The sequence below is a fragment of the Micropterus dolomieu genome, linkage group LG11 (assembly GCF_021292245.1).
Source record: "Micropterus dolomieu isolate WLL.071019.BEF.003 ecotype Adirondacks linkage group LG11, ASM2129224v1, whole genome shotgun sequence".
Lineage (NCBI taxonomy): Eukaryota > Metazoa > Chordata > Actinopteri > Centrarchiformes > Centrarchidae > Micropterus > Micropterus dolomieu.
Window position 1 is genome coordinate 12,536,918 of NC_060160.1, and position 21,926 is coordinate 12,558,843.

The 21,926-nt window shown below is 38.4% G+C and overlaps 2 protein-coding genes and 1 long non-coding RNA gene across 4 annotated transcripts in view; 1 reads left to right on the forward strand and 2 right to left on the reverse strand.

The window, feature by feature from the left end:
* LOC123978860 (B2 bradykinin receptor-like) overlaps positions 1 to 21,926 on the reverse strand; it is a 32,456-nt gene that overhangs the window by 4,502 nt on the left and 6,028 nt on the right. The window lies entirely within an intron of this gene.
* On the reverse strand, positions 6,326 to 10,573 carry LOC123978858 (B2 bradykinin receptor-like). 2 transcript variants are annotated; one of them, XM_046062390.1, is made up of 3 exons: positions 9,949 to 10,573; positions 6,921 to 7,741; positions 6,326 to 6,818 (listed from the first exon to the last, which is right to left on the reverse strand). In XM_046062390.1, exons 1-3 carry the CDS (start codon positions 9,966 to 9,968, stop codon positions 6,706 to 6,708), a joined length of 954 nt encoding a protein of 317 aa, XP_045918346.1. In that variant the 5' UTR covers positions 9,969 to 10,573; the 3' UTR covers positions 6,326 to 6,705. The 2 variants fall into 2 exon arrangements, with proteins under 2 accessions (XP_045918346.1, XP_045918345.1); XM_046062389.1 differs by having other exon boundaries at positions 6,326 to 7,741; positions 9,949 to 10,569.
* On the forward strand, positions 17,935 to 18,503 carry LOC123978862. The gene is made up of 2 exons (XR_006827072.1): positions 17,935 to 18,229; positions 18,327 to 18,503. It is a non-coding gene; the product is annotated as an uncharacterized LOC123978862 (long non-coding RNA).

Below are 21,926 nucleotides of genomic sequence, written 5' to 3' on the forward strand. Positions count from 1 at the left end.
ATTACAGGAAGGTAATGTGGATGTGGTTAGATTGCCAGATTGGTAAAATTGCCAGCATTCTCTGCTAACGTTAATACTGCGTTAACTAACTAACTTAGCCAACAGGAGCTACATTGAATTTGTCAATTAGGTTGTGTGTGTCCATTATAACGATATTTGGTTTGCATTGTTGATCATCTTACAATTCAGCCATTACAATGACGTCACCACAAACTTCTCTTCATGTAAGGTGAGTATCTGATCCTGTCCTGTTTTTTTCTTTCTTCAGAAGTTTAGTTTTCAGTGATACAAAAATCAGATCAATTCAGTATGTAGGTTTCAATTGCAGATACCAGGGAGTCTTTCTGACAGTTTCAGGATAAACACAGAAAAATGAAAAACGGTTGAATTTCATGGCCTAGAAATGACCTTTAAAAGGTCTAAGAATTACTCTTTTAATCTATATTTTCTGTTCTTATATCTAAATTGCATTCCAAAAACATATAAGATCCAGTGGTATTTAAGTATTGTGTATAGCATATTTTGGTATCTTGAAAAATTACCCTTATTTGTAACATGAAGGTACTGTACAGTAAATATCTTCTTTCAGAAAACAGGTGCCTACTTAAAAAAAACATCCAATGGCCATTAATTATTGTCTGATTAACATCAGGTCCTGTGGTGTGACATACGTTACAAAAAGAAATCTCACATTATTCATTGTATACAACTGCACAGTTTATCATAAAGCCTCATAACACAAGCCATAACATATATTCCAAGAGTATATTCCACACGATTTCCTCAATGCACCTGACTCCGTCATATTGGTATTAAAAACTATATGCTGTATTCTGGCTGTCACAGTTCTGTAGTGGTGGGTGTGTATTTCATGTTTCCTGTACTTAGTAATGTCTGCCCTCTAGTGTTCTTGTCTGGTTTTACTTCCTGTGCATGTCTTTCACTGATTGTCTAGTGCAGGGGTATTCAATTAGAATTCAAAGAGGTACAGTTAGAGAAAATTTCCACATCATAACGACTAACTTGCGTTTTCATTCAGTGCCATAACGTATAGTTGTATACATATGTTTTTAGTCAAACACTGACAATATTTCAACAATATTCAGTTTTCACATCAAACTGGAGGGATAATAATAAAAAACTACTCTAATAATAAATTAATTTTAAAAATCATAAAAAGTGTAGCTTGAAGTGATGAAGTGCAGTCTTAATCAATTTTATAATAAACACTCAACACATCTTAACAAATGAACAGCTGTAATGCCTCCTCTTCTCTTTCATTCCCTCTTACAGAGCTACCACTTCCCTACTTTCTCTTATTCAGTGAGAAACATGAGCTCTTGCTTGTCCTGCCAGCTAGCATTGGAGATCTATGAGATATTCTGATTCTGAACTGCCCGTGGGAGGAAATTACATGTAAAAATCTGTACATTCTTGATTAAAAGCCATGTGAAATCTCTTTTCTCTTTCGCCTCCTCTCTCCATATGTGTTTCCAAAACGTCTCCGGTGTATCGCACTCGCGGACTCGCAATGCCTGTTGGAATGCACAGATTTGATTGGCTGAGCAGCCTCACATGAGGCGATTAGAGCACATGCGATTGGTCTGTGAGTTTCCTGGGCCGTTAAATCAGTACAGTAAATGCTAGAAAAGCTGCGTGGGTTAAAAAAAGAAACGCTCCATCACGAGGTAGTAATTCTCAATAATAAACCGGCTGTAGGTCAGCGGTCGGAGAGGACAGCGGCTGGGTCTGGATCTGGACCGCGGTCCGCCTATCAGTGACCTCTGGTCTTGTGCTTTCACCTGTGTGTGATTATGTTCACCCCCAATAGTGTATTTAGTTGGTATTGCTTTCCTACTTGTTGTGTTCATTGTTCTACACTTTGATTGTTTGACTTTGGCCAATCCCAGTGTCCAGACTTTGAGGTGTGTTCCCGATAAATATGTGAGGCGTTAGGGCTGTGCCACTGTCAAATTGTCAAGTGTGCGAGGGCTCTCTCGCGGACATTTTGAGCCCTTTTTGCACCCTTTTCGTAAATCCGCATTTCTGCAGACTTTGCCTGAGGGAATTGCCCACATTTCATTGCGTTGTGTGACGTGAAATACGGGGGTTACCAGTGGAAGCCCGGAAGCAAGAGAAAAACAGCAAATCTGCCTCATAAGAGAAGAAGAAGAACAAACAAGCATGGAAACCAACGTTGATGTTAAAATTGTTAGAATGTTTCTTAAGATTTAAGTTGGTACATAGAACACATGATGTCAGAGGAATGCAATCACCTTATTACACACTTAGTTTATTCAACTGTTTATTTTAGTTTTTGCTTGCTTGATGCTGTTTTGACCAACAATAGTGCATCTATTATTGACAAAAGACTGAGATTTACCTCTCCTCCACTATGTAGGGCAAGCGCCTGCAGGACTTAAGAATCAGTCAAAAACATAAATAAAACGTGTGCAACGTGTTTCAGCGTCATCAAGGTTACGTGATAATGTGACAAAGTGCTGTCCCATTCCTGTTTACAGCATCTTGAGCCCTTGTAGTCTCTTGCACTCAACCACTTACCAAGTGACATCATTGAAGTCTGTGAGGGTTCAGGGCTTAGGGCTTAGGGGGGGAGATTGGGATTGGGCCTTTCCGTGTTTCATGTCTCATGTCTCTCAGTGCGATAGTCTCTGATTATATTTTCTGTTGGACATATGTACTACTCACCCATTTCTGTTGGTTATTGTGCTTTTGTTTTTCACTTCACTTTAAGTTTTTACAGTTCACTTAAATAAACTCCACTAACTATACCTCCTCTTTGTGAGTGTCTGCATCTGGGCCCTAAAACACATGTTTCCCCCTACCTACCTTAGAGGATAAAGCAAAGTTTTGTTTCACAATAAAGAGACAAATCATAGAAGATTCACACTATATCCATTACAGGTGTTTAAGAACTTGGGAAATTTTGGCACAAATGGTAACATTGGTGGTATTACAGAACACTGTCTCTTTCCATGCATTGTGTAGAAAACAGTTTATTTTATCTGATGATACTGAAGCGTCTGCAAGTACAGATCGTAGCCATGTCTGTCTGAAAGTGATAAGGGGTCAACCTCAGACTGAAGCACTGTCATCTCTTCATCAGAGAGTAGTGACCAGAACTTGACTGTTTGAAGTGTCAGGGGTCATCTCTGCGCCATCCCCATTTGAGTCTGTAAGGCCCTAAGGATGAGGGGAAAAAAGAGGGGTTGGTTAATGTACATGTTTTTATGAAAAGTACCGTTAAAGTGGACAATCATAAAGATTTGCAGGCAGCACAAATGATCACCTCAAGGTATTCCTCTTCTTCAAGTGGATTTATAATGCCCTATTTGCCAATGTTCATCAGCAGTGTAGTTGCGTTGTCTGCAGAGGGTGAGCAATACAGCCAGCTTCAAATGTTTTGAGGGATGCGTGGAGACATGGTAGAAAGATGTAGTGAACAAGTAGGAGGTGCAATGTGAGATATCCAGGAGACGGCATCAGGTGGACCTATTATTGCTAATCTCTAGCAGACTTTTATAATTGACATATTATTATTATTATATTGCTTAGCAACACCAGTCTAGCCTTTTCTTGAAATATATGTTAATAATGGGAATAATGTTCTAGCTAGCGTGATATATTAACATATTAGCTAAAAACAAGCAGGCTCTACCCACCTACTAACGTTAGATTCAGAAGCTCAACTTCATTTTCTCTTGTAGACTCCTATCATCAGTGTTTTGGTCTCCAGAGTTATTCCAGTTAAAGGGAGAGTAAGTGATTCTGCAGAAGAATTGTTGATCTTTGATCTCAACTGCCAAACAAATACACCCCTCCCTTCCATGCCCCCTCAGAAGCTAGCCTCTTAAGGTTTCTCTAGCGTTGAAATGCCTTTGTCTTTGCGTGGTCATACAACTTTCTTCTATGTTTATACTCTTCAGATCTTTTGCTCTTTGGCTGGCTCCCAATTTTCAATTTCAATTTGCTTTATTGGCATGAATGTTACAGAACAGTATTGCCAAAGCTTCATGGAAAATACAAAAGAACTCAAAGAATTCAATTCATACTGTTCATTAAATAAATAAAAAAACAGTAAACGTGTGGGTGTGTCAGTAGTATATAGAAGTCATTTTATGTTTAGGATCAATGAAGAAACTACAATATATTATATATATATATATATATAAGTATCAAATGGAAAATATAAAAAAACAAACTCATTAAGTAGACAAATAAATCAAAAGGCAGAGTGAGTTGTGGGCAAACTAACTGCAGCTGTGATTTGTTTTGCTGGTTTTCTCTCAGGCTGTGACAGGCACTGACATATCTTGCTGCTTCTATGGCGCTGACACTATTTTCTCCTAGTAGATGGTGCATTTTATTCTGGTCAGAGAGCGTATCAAAATAATATAATTTTTCTTAAGAACTTTGTTCTGATATGTTCATATGTGTTACATTATAGCAGGAAATGTTGCTCTGTCTCCACCTGTGTCTGTGGACAGAGCTGACACAGCCGGTCTTCTCTGGGCAGCCAGAACTGTCTGTGTTGGCCAGTCTCTATGACCAAGCTGTGGTTACAGAGTCTGTAAGTAATTAATATCTTCCTCAGTTTCTGATCGCTCTCGGTGCTCAGATACTCTGCCACCGGGTATTGTCTGTTTAGAGCCAGAGAGCATTGAAGTTTGCTTTGAGTTTTAATGGTAAATGTCCAGTAGTTAATGTCATTTTCTTAGCTATAATCTGATTGAACCAGATTGTGTGAGGGCTGTCCTGAGGCCTTGTGCTGTTAGGACAGCCCACACACAATCTGGCACTCTCTCTCCTACTGGTGAAATTATATTACTGATTGGATAGTCAAATGATATAATTCTGAACATCGATCCCCACTGGCCATTCAGGACGAAGTGTCAAATGTGGGATAAAAGGTCTTCTAACTGTAGACTTGATTTGTACCTTTTAAACTTGGGATTCACACATACAATTTATTTCTGTGTGAACGTTCTTCACCCACAAATAGATGCAAACTTTTGTGCAAATCTTCTGTGTGCGCTCGTACATTGGACATTTTTTTCATTTCTTTTTCATTTCTTCTCAAAATGTCATGTACTGTTACAGATCTTTTTACACATTGAAACATTTAATAGATTTGTATAGATATTTTTTTCCCATTCATAAATTTCAATTTATTTGATCATAACATTTTTAAGCATTCACATATGATTCAGATATGGCTACAATACTTTGACCCTATATGTATTCCATAATTTGTGATACTGGGTTCTATATATAAAATTGAATTGACTTAACATGGTATGTTGTTGACAGGAGCTATATAGCCTTCAAACATTGATTCAAGATGCCCCCTCTTTTTTAACAAGCCCACATACTGTAGCAAATTGTTATGTATCGTTCGCCATCTGTCTCTTCACAACATTCAACATTTGACCATTATAGAGTAGACTAACTTCTCCTGTGTAATCATTAGCAGCTGCTGCACACCCATTGTTGTGTTCATCCTGCATTATAGAAAGGTGATGGTCTAGTTAGCATTAGATGTTTTTCTTTCATGGGTTCAGTTGGCAACCATTATTCACATTAACATGTTGTCCTGTGACCTAAAAATGTACATAAGTCAAAACAAACTGAGGATATACATTATACAGAATACTGATTTGTTAGCAAATAAATTTTGATTTAAATTTGACAGCAAAATGTAGACCCAACTTACACCTTTGAACACATCAGAATATATATTCCAAACTGGACTGAAAATGTGAAAAGCATAGTAGAATAATCCTAAAAGGCAGACTAAAATACATGGTACCAGGCCAAACTGTGTATTTTTGGCATACATTTTACCCTTTGAGGTAACTTTGTCTGCCTGCATGTTTTTTGTTCCACAACAATTTCCAGCCCTGGCAATAGTGGTAAAGCCTGACTCCTAACAGAGATTTCCTGTTTGGCATGACATGCCTTCATTTTGGGGACAACTAGGGGTGTATACTTGCCCACAGCCCACAATGAGTCAACATTGGACCATTAAATGGTGGTGTGGGGAAAAATGTATAAGGAGACAATTTATGTCCATACAGCCAACAAAAATGAGCACGTTTGTGTGTCACCACTGGAAAATCTTTGACAGAATCCTGTTTTTAACTGTGCAGACAATGAGTCAGAAACACCAGAAAACACAGTTGTTAGGACTCTTTCATGTTCTGGTTGATGTGCTCAACTTAATATTTGAATACATTATAAAGATTCAACAAGACATCTATAAAACAATACGTATGTTTTATTTGATGGTTGTGTACAGAGAAAAACTAATACTGGTATTATTTATAATCTGAGTTATTAGCAATACAAGACAGAATATGAAAACTGTATTTACATACATTATTTTGCAGCAACCAGGCTGATTTAATTTGCAACATCTGTACATTCAAGATACTGTTACCAATGTTTGTAACAAGAGGCTAGATTTAAGTTACACCATGTGGTCAAACTGTTATAAAAGTGAAAAAATAAATTACATAATTATTTAACATGGTTGAGACACAATAACACTTGTTAGCTATCTGTAACACCTTTTTCAGGAGGAAAGATTAATTCAAGCCTTGTATGTTGACGAGACGGAATTACTACACAATTACATCTACAACAAATTATTGTTTCATCCATTGACGTAAGAGGATCAGTATTTTAAACCAAAGTCTTCAGTGTAGAGGACAGTGAACGTGTGGATTCCGAGGTCACTGTTCTCTTAATGCTCCACTGCTTGAAGACTTCCCGAACTTTTTTCCGGAAATTCTTTCCTACGATGACATAGAGGATGGGGTTGAGAACACTGTTGAAGAAGGCTAAGTATGTGAAGATCTGGTTGCAGATCTCTAGGACAGTGATGACGTGACACCCACCCAGGACATCAGCTCGTAAGAGCACGTCTAGTGTGGTGACCACGTGAAACGGCACCCAGCAGATCATGAATGCCAGGAGGACCACCAGCACCAGAGTGGTGGCCCTCTGCTCTGTTTTCTCAGCATTGAACCTCTCTATTGCCTGGATCTTCAAAGCCTGAATAATCTTGACAGTGCAGTATAAGATAATCGAAAATGGGATGATAAAGCTAAAAACAATCAACATCCCATCACAGAGCAGCTCTACAGTGTGGTTTGGGTAGTCTAGAAAGCATGCATTTACATCGTACTCGGGAAAATATTTCACTTCCCTGAAAATGAGCGCGGGGACACTCAGGAGCAAGCCAAAACCCCACATCAGCAGACAGCCCAGTTTGGCATATTTTGGCCTACGCATCCTGCCATGGGACATTGTATGCACCAGTGCCACATAGCGATCTATGCTGATCAAAACAAGGAAATAGATGCTGCAGTAGGCATTCATTTTAATGCCCAGGTTGACGACTTTGCACAAGAAAAGACCAAAAGGCCAGTTGAAACCATTGGCTACATTGACAGCCCAGAAAGGCAAACAGGACACCAGGACAATGTCAGCAGCAGCCAGGTTACTCAAGTAGATCTCAGCCACAGTGCAGGCCTTCTTATGAAGGCAGAAAACCATCAGGACAAACACATTAAACACGATCCCCAGCACCGTGATGAGCAGGATATACACTGGCTGCCTGGTGTTGAGCCATTCCCAGGAATCCGGATCAGGACAAAGGCTGCCATTGGTGTTGTTTTGGTCTCCATGTAAAGCTGTAGTGCTGAAGTCTGGGATGCTGTGAAGAACATAAAATGAAGATAAATGAACATATACATCAAATCAACAGTTTCACATTTTGTCAAATACACTTTTTTTGCTTTCTTTCCAAGAGTTAGATGGTCATATAACCATACAGTAAATACACTGCTCAAAATAATAAGGGAACACTTAAATCAAACATTATATCTCAATGAACAAAATTTCAAAATCTTTACTGTTCATTGTACAATTTGTCGAGAACAAAATGTAACAACAGTCAATGGAAACCAAAATCACCAACCAACTGAGGGCTGGATTCACGGCAACTCATCATGTGACTCAGTAGTGTGTATGGCCCCCACGTGCCTGTACGCACTCCAGACAAAGTCTGTGCATGTTCCTGATGAGACAGCAGATGATGTCCTGGGGGATCTCCTCCCAATCATGGATCAGGTTATCTGTGAGCTCCTAGACCAATACCACCAGGACCAAGACGTTCTCAGTTGAATTCAGGTCTGGGGAACAAGAGCGCCACTCAATGGCATCAGTGCCTTCATCATCAAGGAACTGCCTACACACTCTGGCCTCATGAGGCCAGGCAAAGTCCTGCACCAGGAGGAACCCAGGGCCTAGTGCACCAGCAAGTCTGACAATGGCTCTGAGGATTTCATCCTGGTACCTAACAGCAGTCAAGGTACTACTATTAGCATGTGGAGGTCTGTGCAGTCTTCCAAGGATATGCCTACTGAGACCATCACTGACCCACCTCCAAACTGGTCATGCTGGATGATGTTGCAGGCACTTTCACATCTGTCACATGTACTCAGTGTGAACCTGCTCCCATTCTGAAGAGACTGGGGCGCCAATGGCGAACCTGCCAATTCTGGTGTTCTCTGACGAATGCCAATTGAGATGCACACTGCTGGCCTGTGAGCAAAGATCCCACTAAGACTAGTTGTCTTGCTCTTGCCTCTCCAGTGGACCTGTTGTCACTTTTATTTGCACCAAAACAAGTGACATTGATTCACAATCGCTTATGCTTCTTACTGGACAGATTGAAATCCCTGAAGTTAAATTGACTTATACTGTGATGATTAAGTGTTCCCTTCATTTTTTGGAACAGTATACAGTATGTAGTGGTGGGGCCAGCAATCCTCTGCATATAACTAATCTTCAGCTGACCTTTTTGAGCTCCAACTACACAACCAATCATAAAACAAAACAGTGTATTTAACCACCTACCAGCCTGTCCTCCACCCATAAATCATTAAGTAGCAGTCTGTTTCCACTGTACCTGTATCTAAGTCGTGTAGCTCAGTGTTTGCCAATAATGAGAAACAGGCCTGGCTCTGTTCACCCTAATTCCCCTGAAGGGTCTGATCTTGCTCTGCACAAAATTAGATCTTACTAAACTTTGTTTAGCACTGAACCATTCTGTCAAAGTCAAATGCAATTTTTAAATGAAACTCAACACATATGAGAATGTTTTTTTAATGTATGAAAATAACAATCAATAGAGCTGCAATTTGAGAGAGAGAGGACGTTTTCTTTAAATGTGTCAGTTTGTCAGACAGTTTGTTTTTGTAGCTGCACATAGAAGACACGAGCCCTGTGGCAGTGTGAACACTGCATGCATAAGTAACTGCTGCAAAGTGCAACATGTGCTTTACAGAAACTAAATATTTAATGTTTATAAAGTTGATTGTCTTTAGTGTGTCTTCTTAAACATGGGGCCAAAACTGAGCTCAGATGTGATGCACTGAATTAATGTTTTTGTGAAATTTTCCATTCCATCAACACATCTGTTACTGCTACTTTTTGTGTATCAGCATTGTAAAAACAAAACATTTAACCAAAACGTATATATCAAAAAAGAGATGGGGTTGTTGCTCATATACACTAAAGGTGTTTAGAGGAAAAGACAAGACACTAAAAGACAAGTCTCTACTTGTAGGACAATCCAAGTTTTTCTCCCCTTCTCTTTGAGTTTGTTTCAGCTTGACTCACTGTACTTTTTCCTGTTACGTTTCAATGCATCTTGTTGCCCTACATATTTTGATGTATAATGAATGTGAACAGCTTTCTTCACACGTCAATACATTATTAACAAATTTCTGTACTTAATTACATAAAATGATCATAAAGCACAACACTACTGTACATTGTAAATTCTCAATGTTATAAAATAAATAATGTATCAATGCGAATGTGAAATATTTTACAATATATAAACCATTACCTTACCTTGTAGGTTGAAGAGTCATTCCTCCCAAGTAAGTCCACGTGTTAAACGTTCAGCTACACTGCTCCAGCAATCTCTCTACTCTACTCAGTCTGTCTCTGACTCAGCCTCTTAAAGGAAACTGTGATTACACTGATGTCAGCCAAAATGTCTTCCATCTGCTCTCTTTTTCTCCCCCTCCTGTTTCTCCTAAGTAAGATCATACACAGCATGTCTATGTACTTGGGATCTGACATATTAATAGTTAGTGTTTACTTGATGTTTTGTGATTGGATAAAGACTGCTTTTGTAAATTTGTTTTGTAAATTGTGAATGTGTTCAGATAGTTATTCCAGCTTATGTTGGAGGTGTTAAAGGTGAAATAAAGTGTGTAATTAGAGCTATGTTATTAAATCTCTCAGATTTTGTTTTCAGTATTCTGCCTGCATTAGCGACAAACAAATCCATTTTTTTGCACTGCATTGTATTTACTGTAAAATTATTAATTACTGTGAACAACAACATTTTAATGGCTTCAGAAGTGCATTATAGGGATGTTGTTACACAGTGAAGCTTTAGATTACTGTGGGAAATCTGAAACCATGGGACAGAAGCATTGCATGAAAACACAATGTAATGTCATTTTGCCAGGCACTGTGTTGGCCAATTAAATACGCATTCCTGAGAAATCTTAGTAATGTGATTTCCATATTTCTACTTCTTACCTTTTGATCACTCATTAAAAACATGTTTTTTGCGGGGTTGCCTGGTGAAAGCGGGAATTGAGTTTGCCGGGATCAAACATTTATGCACATTGAGGTTTTGACATTGCTGCTGCTATGTACAGTCTATGATTATCATTTCAGACTGTTCTCCAAGGCGAAACATTTGGCTACTACAAGACATCTGAAAAAACATACCTTCCAACTAACACATCAACCAGGGCTGCCCTCTAATAGTCAACTAAACCGTTATTATTTATATTATTTGTGTGAACAGATGAGCGATCTGTGTGTAAATGTGTAATCTATAAACACTTTCCACAAATACAAAATGAAGATTTGTAAACTCACAAAAATATTTTGCAAATAGAAAACAAATTCTACAAATAATAAAAATATCTGTGAATATATTTAATAGTTTACAAATAAATGAACCACATTTATGAATATCTTAACATTTACAACTTTCAAATAGGCATTTGTGAGTCCAGTTTTAATTTACAAATTGTTGTAAAGTATTTGTCACTTTCAAACAGGCATTTGTGTGTCCCGCCTATATTTGTCGATCTCAGTTCTTCACACACGGAGTTTTGAAACAAACTTTCCGCCGATGGAAAAAAAATCGACTCGTGTCATTCGGCTGTTTTCGGAGACCACGTGATGATGCCTGCTGATACCCGCTGATGACGTCATTTCCACAATTCAAAGTAAAACAGCCTCTGAACTGCCTGAATGTGCGAGCTTGTTGCTATCGCGAAGGAAATATCAGATGCTGTTTCAACCAAATGTGAATACAGACTGAAATTCAACCGTGATGTTGTGTCGGGAGAGGCAGCGATTCAAACCAGCGGTGAGTAAGAAATAGTATAATTATATAACAATGTATTAAGCTATAAGCACAGAGAAAGTCCGCTAGCCGCTAGGCTTATTTCAGCAGTTTGAAAATGCCACTGGCTCTAGCTAATGATGTTGTTTAGCAAAAATCAAACCATGACTATGAGCTGAATGTTTGTTAAAAGTGGGTGTGAGCTATGTTCGATGCATGTTAGTGGACTGTACTGAATTTACATTTAACCATAACGTTATACTTTTTTTCCTAGTATGGCCAAAAGCCGAATGGACATCGGTGGTAGTTCCTGTCCTGTGGTCAACACCAGGATCAAGAAGTGGACAAAAAGAACAAACACGAAATTGAGAATTCATAAGTCTTTAATATATAAATCACAGTTTAATTCAAACAGGAATGTAAACTAGTCATTTTAAACAATTGAGGAGACTTCTTTTTAATGTGCAAATTAAATGCTTAGTAATTATCCAGAAATCACAGAAAAAAAGACGCATCAAGTTGGATCGCTGCCCTCTGAACTGTAATCAAATCGAATCTTAAGGTGCCAAGAGATTACCACCCTAACTGCCCAAACAGTATTCCCTTTCAATTACTTTTAAATGTCCTTTAATGTTTTGTAAAACGCGGCTGTCTCCAATTGTCCACCACATCTGTTAGGGCTTGTCCATATGATTGCCACTCTTTCACCATGATCACCGTAAGTTGTGATTTTGTGCTAAACTGCAAAGTGTTCAAAACTCATACAGATTGTTCATAAAGTGAAGAAACATAAAAAAAAGTTGTTTTCCTGCGCAAAATGTGTGTCACTTTACTTAAAGCAAACAATTACATGTTATAAGTTCTTATAACTAGTTCATGTGTTGTCCACCTGTAATAAATTATACAGGGATAGATATTTTAACACTTTACTTAAACAAAGACATGTTAACATTAAACATTACTATAAGCTATTATTCCATTTTATAACACTAATTCTAAATTGTGACTAAAGTGTATTTATAACGAGGCAGAGTCGATGGTTATATGGAACATGGTCGGAGATTCTTGGCGCACAGTGGTATTAACTGGTATTACTATTAAAACATTAAATCAAAAGTCATGACTTATGAACTTTGCTATAGCGCCTAATGCATGTTTTTAAGTGATTATAACAATTTTATAAGTTCTTATGAAAGCATTATATCATGTTATAAATAAATGCATGTCATTATAGCGATGACCTTTATAGAAAGTTTTTGTGCTGTGGCTCAGGAGGTCTGAGTCTGTAGTACAAGTGTTTTTGGGCAGGACACTGAACCCCAAGTTGCTCCTGATGGCTGTTCCATTGTTATTTAGGCTACATCAATTACAAAATCTTGTTACCATAGCCTATAACTGAAATGATGTAGCTAACCTGACTAAATATGAAACAGCTCTACATAGACATTACAGTTCCATTCCACAATATCAAGTGTTTTCTGACTTTTACCCACCTGAATCAAAAACATTAAAGACTGATGAGTTGGTTGGCCCTCAGCAATGACTGCCAACGCAACGCAATAATATAAAAAGAGCACTAAAGCCATTAATTTGTCCCGCCTTCAGAAAGACAGCCACACTGCAGGGATTTGCATGTATTCTCCTTTACTGTATGACTTGGAATAAGAACAAGTTCAGAAAGTCATCCTGCACTGCAGCAGCTTATAAGACAGGCTGGAGTGGATAACAAACGTATCTTTCTCAAGTAATACAGTGATGTAGTAATGTGATATAGGCTATATGTATGTAGCCTTTGTGTTACACGCCCCAGGCACAGGGCATGTGGACAGATGATAAAACCTGTAAAACAGGAGAAATTAAACCTGCTGCCGTTGGTCTTGCCAGGTCTTGCCAGAATTTATTTAATAAATACAGTAATTTAAGTAAATCAATAAAGTCCCTTTTTGATCATCACTCATTTTCAACTAAATTACTACATACATAAATTTAACAACATGTATCTGTCAATAAACACAGATTCATACACAATTATGACAAATAATCCACCTACTCATCATACCTTGTATTGTGAACATATCACATATTAACAGGGAAAATAAACCTTTCCTATATTATCAAGGAATGTAAACCTTTCACATATTAACAGGCTAAATAAACCATTTAATAGTTCTGTAATAATTGAGAGAGACGTTGCTGTCCTCAACGGTTTATAACGTTCCAGGCAAGATAGTGACATTTTTAGCATTAAATTGATATGGACGACCTTTAACCATCACAAAACATATTTTTATAAACAAAATACAAATAAAACACTTTGAATATGAAATGAAGAAAATGAACAGGAGCTGTAAACATTAACGGTGGGCATTTATATTGACAAGGGAGCTGGGAGTTTGGAGTTTGTTTTACCGTTACTGTCATTCTACTGTCCACATATAAACAACCTCATTAGCTAAAGCCTGTGCCGTTTTCAAACTGCTGAAATTAGCCTAGCGGCTTGCGGACTTTCTCTGTGCTCATAGCTTAATACATTGTTATATAATATAATTATACTACTTCTTACTCACCGCTGGTTTGAATCGCTGCCTACCCCGACACAACATCACGGTTGAATTTCAGTCTGCATTCACATTTTGTTGGAAGAGCAGCTGATATTTCCTTCGCGATAGCAACAAGCTCGCACATTCAGGCAGTTCCGAGGCCGTTTTACTTTGAAATGTGGAAATGACGTCATCAGCGGGAGTCAGCAGGCATCATCACGTGGTCTCCGAAAACAGCCGAATGACACGAGTCGATTTTCTTTCCATCGGCGGAAAGTTTGTTTCAAAACTCCGTGTGTGAAGAACTGAGATCGACAAATACAGGCGGGACTCACAAATGCCTGTTTGAAAGTTGTAAATGTTAGAGAGATATTTACAAATGTGGTTCATTTATTTGTAAACTATTAAATATATTCACAGATATTTTTATTATTTGTGGAATTTGTTTTCTATTTGCAAAATATTTTTGAGAGTTTGCAAATCTTCATTTTGTGTTTGTGGAAAGTTTTTTATATTTACAGATTACACATTTACAGACAGATCGCTTGTCTGTTCACACAAATAATATTGAAACATAAATACCCCCATAGTTAATTAGAAGAGTCTTAGTCGACAAATGTTTAATTAGTCACAGACAGAAAAACTAAAACTGCAAACTCCATTCAGGAACTGCGCCTTGTCACCAGGACAAAAGTATCAGAGGACTGTTGCAACGTGAAGCTTCTTTCATGTAACACAGATGTCACTTATCGGTGCTCACCACTCTGCTGCTAACTCCAGCTGCCATTTGCTATTTAGCTAGTTAGCGACCCTATTAGCAGGCTCTTCCCAGACTTGGAGCGCACTGTATTGGGGGAGTGTTGGTGTTTGTTTACACAACTAGCACAGGACCTTTGGAACACCAGTAGGAAGGAACTGCCAAGGAACTGCGCCGGAATGAGCACCAGAACCAGAGTCACAATGAGGCCAGTCCCAAGGTAATAGAGTGGCTCTGGCCAGGACTCTGAAATCGAGTACAGGCGGGGACAAGAGATGCATCAAGTGGGAGAGGAGCGACTTTGTAGCGAGTTACTTTGTAAGTTATGTTATAGGACTGGACATCCATCCATCCAACCATCCAACCATCCATCCATCGTCAACCGCTTATCCTGCCTACAGGGTCGCGGGGTAGGGCTGGACAATTTCACCTAAAATCAAAATCATGATTAATTGAACATTTTACCTCGATTACGATTATTGAAAGATTATTTTGTTTTTGAATGTTGTTGTTTTGCCCTCATAGTTCACTGACAAGGTTTTTACTGTAAATATGCTCTATTATTAAAGCTGGGTTTATTTATTTTTTTGATTCACCGTTTTTTTTTTAAATTATCTAAATGTTAATTGATGAGGTAATGTTGACGTCCACATTATAGAGACACGGTTCCCCTATGTTTGGCGCATCGCCAATGCTGATTAATGGACGCTGCTACTAAAATTTCACTCATTATTATTAAAGTCAGTGTGGAACTGCTGATTTTCACCCGCACACTGTATGAGTACGGCAACAGTTACGTGACAGCTGCTGTTATAAGAGCAGTGGAGTTAGGTATTTTAAGGAGTGCAGTGTGTGTTTGTAGCGAGTGAGTGGTGGAGCGAATGAGAGAGAGAGCTGCAGAAAGTGACGGAAAAAGTGAGCGAGTTTGTTGTCAGTCTGGCAGTAAATGTACAGTGTACGTCACAGTGTGTCCGTTGATAAAATGGATGTCGGTTGTTTCGCTAACTGCTTGAAAGTGAAGCGCTAGCTAACCTCTGCCTGACTCCAGTCTGGAAGCTCAGCAGGACTGGACAGGGCGGAGTTATGTGACCACACACACAGTAGTATGTTTTTAAGGGGAAAGTAGATGAACACACACTGTACCGAAGTAACCAACATAGTAAAATTACGTCGGTTAGAGGATCCGAATTTCGGTTTCAGTAACTTTTCAATTAATTGTCCAGCCCTATTACATTATAATCCGTTGTGTTAAGTCTGCAAGTATTTGTTGTTGTTAAGTTGGAGGTTACTTATTCCCTAATGTGTTGAAATAAATTAACAAAATGTTCAGTCTCATTCAGAATCATTACCGCTTGTCGTTAACAGGTGGCTCACTTTGGGCTTGTGTTTGTAAAATGTAATTTTAAAGGGGCCATGTGTAATTTTCAGTGGCCTAGCGGTGAGGTTTCCTTTTCCTTTTGAGCTTGTGTGCGTGTTCAGACTAATGAGCAAGCCAACAGAGATTGACATACTGGAGACAGCAGCACACAAAATGCTGGAAACTCAGGTAAACTCCCACTACAACATTATAGTAACATTTTGCATAACATTTAACATATAAATTAATGAATGTTGCATGATAACAGTACGTTGACTGCATTTATCCGTCCTTGAACTCATTTTCTGATGCCCCCAAAATATGTTGTATATATTTAAATAATTAAATTAATATCATAAACATGCAACTAATGGCTTGAACTAACTAATAGTTGACTGGGAAAATCTTTAGTCGGGGGCAGCCTTAGTGTCCACAACCTAAGACCCTGGCCCTGCATGTTGCAAGTTTAATGTGAGGATGTTCCTGTTTGTCTTTTATGAGGGTGTTTTGTTTCCCCAGGTTTGACTCCCCCAAAACCACAGGACTGGCCACACAATGTCTTCCTTGCTGGTGGCAATAGATAGGATTTATAGGTAGAAAGGGTGAATGGCAAAGTTCTGAATTGTTGCACAGTACAAAATTGCAAACAATTTACCCTTTGGGCATCGTCTTGACGTGGCACACTCATCCATTGTTGCTCATGCAGCGTGATCAATGAAGGGTGATTAGTGGTTTTTGTGTGTCTAGTTTGTAGTGTAATAATCCATCCATTTATAAAGAACCTGTTTATGTGGTTGGTGTGTTTAAAATCTACGGTGACTGTAAACCGAGTCAAGAACTCTGTAGCAACCTTCAAATCAATATTGAAATAAATCATTTTTTAATTACAATATAACAAATTGAGTAATTAAATGAATAAAGTAATGCATTAAAACCCCTGTATAGGCTGATGCCCTGTAATGAATAAATCTTTAGTTTAATTCTGTTATTTCATATTTCAACTATTTCTGACCCTAAGTGGGTGCAGATCCGCTACTTCCTCTAACAACATTAAGGCCATTCACTGTGATTAATTTAATATTTTTAAGCCTTATATATAGCTACACACTCCTGCTGTCTTGTATAAGGATTCAGACCCTTCATAATCTACCAAACTAAGATTTCTTATAGGCAAATTCTTTATACTGATTCTTTATACTGTGTACAATAGACATGCATGTCTTAGGGAAGATGGACCTGTGGCTCAGTCTTTGAGCCTGTGATTATCAGTTTATCAGATTATCTTATATGAGGACTGTGATTTTCATTCATCTCAGAGACAGCATGTGGATGAACAACATAATTTGAGAGACATTAACATCTCACAGTGCAGCTAAATAAGCAGAAGGTACTTTAAACCAAAGGCCATTTTCAAATTAGCATTGATTTTAGTACACAATGGGCTTAAAATCAATCAATAATGTGTGAAAAGAGATCTGGTGTGTCATATGCATGTGATTAACATGCAGTTAAAGCATGCCCATGATTGTGAGCTTCCTTGTTCACTGATGAATTTCAGTTTTGCCATTTCCTGTTAGTCCTAAACACACACAGATTTTGAAGAACATCTGCATGATATTCTGCAATGTAACTTAGAAGATGTAACTGTTGACACATGAACCCTTAACTATATTTTACATAAAGGACCATAATCTAAGTTGCCAGTGACCTCAAAGGGATCTCCAGCAGGTGGGAGTCCAGTAACCAGGCTCAAGCAGTTTGCATTCAGTTGTATATTTCCAGTTGGTGGCTGGCGCTATTCTCTCGCCCACCATTAGTTTCGCATGGTAGGTCATAGCAGATTGTCTGTCATACAATCTAATAACAACAATGTATTGAGACTTCCTGGTGTTGCTTTTGAAATATTGTTTCTGTCACAGTCTATCCATGACCAGTCTTGTGAGTGTGTTGTGGTTTGGCCAGTCTCTCTGTGTGTGGTGTGGGTGTGGTCTTCCCAGGTTCCTGGCTCTCAGCACAGCTGCTGACTATCTGCCAATCAAGCCCTGGCTTAAAGACTCCGTACACCTGACTGTCAGCGCCAGATTGTTGTTCTCACTTCAGTGGTAACTATGCACGGCCAACCCTCTTGAGGACGTCTAATGATTTACCTTGTTTTTGTGAAAGAACCTAGAGTAACATGTTATTCTCTGTCTGCTTCAGCGCCTGGGATCTCCGCTTGCTACACCATTTGCCACTCCGCCCGCCACGCCAAGGCCACTACTACTGGACCTCTAGTCAACCACGCTATCTTCGCTCCCGCAGACCAGCTCCGGATCATTCGCCGACACTGTTCCACTCATTGTCTATATTATCATTAAAACCCTCTTCCGAACCTCACTCGCTGTCCCTGTCTGCTCCTTAACAGTTTCCTCCTTTTCTCATCCACCCTTTCCTTGTTTCTTGAAATGATAAGAATCAAAATCATGTCTTATTTAATGGATTTTTCTATTCACTTGTATGACTGATTGGTCTTTGTACAATGAACATATTGTACAGTATATACTTCTCACTCAGGACACTTTCCTTGGCACCAAACGCATACTGGATTTTTCAAAGTAGTTATGCAACACACACACACACAAATTACCAACAAATGAAGTCCTATAATGGCCAGAGTAAATATCAAAAGATTTAAATATCGACATCCGTGTCTAGTTATTTTAGATTAATATTGATTCAAGGACATTCCCTCTTGTTGCTTTGACAAATTCAACTCTTCAAGAGACTTCCACTTCAGACTGCACAACACTTCACACAACACTTGTTCTGTCTGGATTCTTCATATTCTGTACTGCTTTTGTGTGGGTGGATATCCATATACTTTGACAAAAATTGTGTCAAAGACAATATAAAATGACACGTAATGACACAAATAATGTTAATTAATCAATTAAGCTATTTTGATTTGTGTTTAAATATAGAGACAATTCTTGAGGTCAGTTGTAGCATGCTGTTTTAAGGACATGGATAAATGTTTGATCTGGGCCCCTAATTACCTATTTGAAGAGCAATTGATTCACAACCTATTTCCATCTTTATAAACCCTAAATCAATGAAATAGCTCACATCCACAAAATGAACATGGAAAGCTGCCTTTGTGGCATTTTATGTAATCAAATACAGATTTTCCCCCCAAACATCTGGTTCTTAATCTAATATGAGAGGTGGCTGTTTCAAAATTGCCTACAGTGATGTCTGGGTATGTGACTTGTTAAGACTGAAGTAAAATTAGTGCAATGGAAACTGACTGATCTGCCATTTTAATGGGCTGACTAACAGTTTAACAAGCAATTAAAAGAAAAAAAAAACAGGAGGAAGGGGTTGAAAATATTTCCACAAACAACTGCAGCAAATTGTAATTTAAAGGCACAGTTACTGCATTTCTTGTAATTGTTCGAGCCCACAGTAGTTAAAGATATGTAACCTCTCTTCCTGAGAAACGGCCCACAGTGAACAATGAACAATGATCTGCACCGTTGCTGCACAGAAATACCTCCTGTCTTTTGGCTCATGCTCTCAACGGTTTTTACCAATAATTCAGTAACAATACCAAAACTGCCAATGAAAACATTGAGGTAAGGAGTTTTACTGTGGTGTGTTCTCTGAAGACGTTCATCCTGTTCCTGTGTCTTGCTGTAGGGGTTGGTGGAAAACTAAACTTAATGTAAAATGGTGTAGCTTGTTTCTATTGTATTGTAGACAGTTAACATAAAAACATAAAAATACTGTAAGTAATACTATAATAAATGTTGACAGCAAGGTTTGTGGTTTATCCTGAGTAACAAAAACATTGTTTCTGGAAATGCAAGCTGCTGTTGGGTTTTTCAAATGGAATTTTCCAATGATATGGGCACCACAAACGCAATTCCATTGTAAGAAAAGAAAAGAGATCTAAGTAGTGGGTTATCTCAAAACAACAATTAAAATCTTCCTGGTTAAGTGAAGAAACATGTTTTTTTTTGTACTATGCCTATGTCCAAACATAACATTTATTAGATTTAACAGCCTTGTTACTTTAGGCTAATGTTTGTGATTTAAGCCTCTCAATCCTTCATAAGTTTAGAGACACTCTATGAATCCTTTACACAGTGGACTCTAACGTAATTTATCAAACTGACAGGTCATTGAGTAATTATGACAATAGAGTACAACTCTATTGATGTCTCAGTGTTGTGTAATGAGGTAAATAAAAAATGTCTAGACAAGGGGGCAGCAAGTCTCATGCTCCACTTCGAAAAAACTCAGCTCACTTCCTGTCTCCTTCTACTTGTCTCCTTTATTTTCCAGTCTATGAGCTCCATTTCTTGGTGCTGATCCCACCACCGTTCCCTGTTTCATAACTCCTCACAGATTTGAGATAACAGGGCTCAGCTCCTCTTGTATCATTTATATATTGCTTTCACAGCTGTCCGGCACAATCAGGGCCTTTGAAAGGAGAGTGCAAGCTCATATGAGATTGCTGCCCCAAAACTTTGAAATTCTCTTCCTCCCACTATCCGATTCTCTCCACTATTGAGATTTTCTAGAGTCTTAAAATATACTTTTACTCACTAGCCTTTAACTGTGCCTAACTTTACCAGCTCAGGTCTCTGTAGTCACTGTAGGTCTCTGTGTTGTCACTATGCTTTAACTATTATTATTATTACTATCATCACTGTATCAGCTGTGTTATGTGGACAGAGCTTTATAAATAAAGTTCAGTTGAGTTGAGAGGTGGAATCAAACCAGCCTCAGGGGCTGATGCTGGGAGTGGCCCCAGGCCTTGTCTCTCATCCGAAACCACTAATGCAACTTTGACGAGCATTGGGCGATTCCACTAATTCAGCCAGCCATGGAACACAAGGCCATTTCTCCAACCCATGTTTGTAATTTTGTGAGTCTGACTGCTCAGATGTTCCTGGCAAGAAAATACACCATCAAATGAAGGCAGAAAATGAGCAAATCGTCCCTAGGTAATAAAAATAGGATTTAATTTCACATCCCTTTTTCATATTAACAAACCAGCCATCACAAGACATTATGCAACGCACTGAGTCAGCTACCCGTGGGCGGTTGCAATTCAAACATTTGTCGTCTGATTTTGAGTTTTGTTTTCATTATGTGATTTGAACGTTAGAACAAATTAAAAAACATTTTGCCTACACCAGGAAATCTTCCATTTATGGTGAAATAAACATGTTTGTGTGCAGTGACGGAGTTGAAAACTTACGTTTCTGGCCGTGGGTGGCAATAGTTTAGAGAAGAACTGAGTGAGAGGTAAACTATGTGGGAGAAAGCCACTAGATTGGGAATGAATATTTGATCATTCAGCCACTCACAGACTGTGGTTACGACTCCAGAATGATTTTAAGTGTCCACTTTGTCAACATCTGCCAATATTATTGAGAAATAAGGGAATTTTCCCATCCGTGCTGTAAATCAGACCAATTAATGTAAGTGTTCATATTCTGTAAAACCATCTCAGCAACACAATATCTTTTAAACTTCTTATTAAAAAGCACCTGGGATAATTTCCATAGTGTAAAATATGACTCAACGGAGACGTTTTATTATGAAAAAATTCATCTTCTAATATTTTTTTTTAATTTTCCACCATTAAAGGAATGTCTCATAAGTGAAAACTAAAATGCAACGTAAGACAAAAAGATAACAGGCATGTCTTGTTTTAGACAGTTAAATATGGTGTACTCTCATGCCGACTGACAGACTACATTGCCAAAGTTAGCCTCAGAGGTATAAAAGAGATGACTGCTTGTTTTA

Bases quoted from the DNA above. Each gene is read 5' to 3' on its own strand.
- LOC123978858 (XM_046062389.1), bottom strand. From the start codon at position 9,968: ATGACTCTTCAACCTACAAG. The intron at 7,742-9,948 runs GTAAGGTAATGG...TGTTCTTCACAG, and splicing joins ATGACTCTTCAACCTACAAG to CATCCCAGACTTCAGCACTA.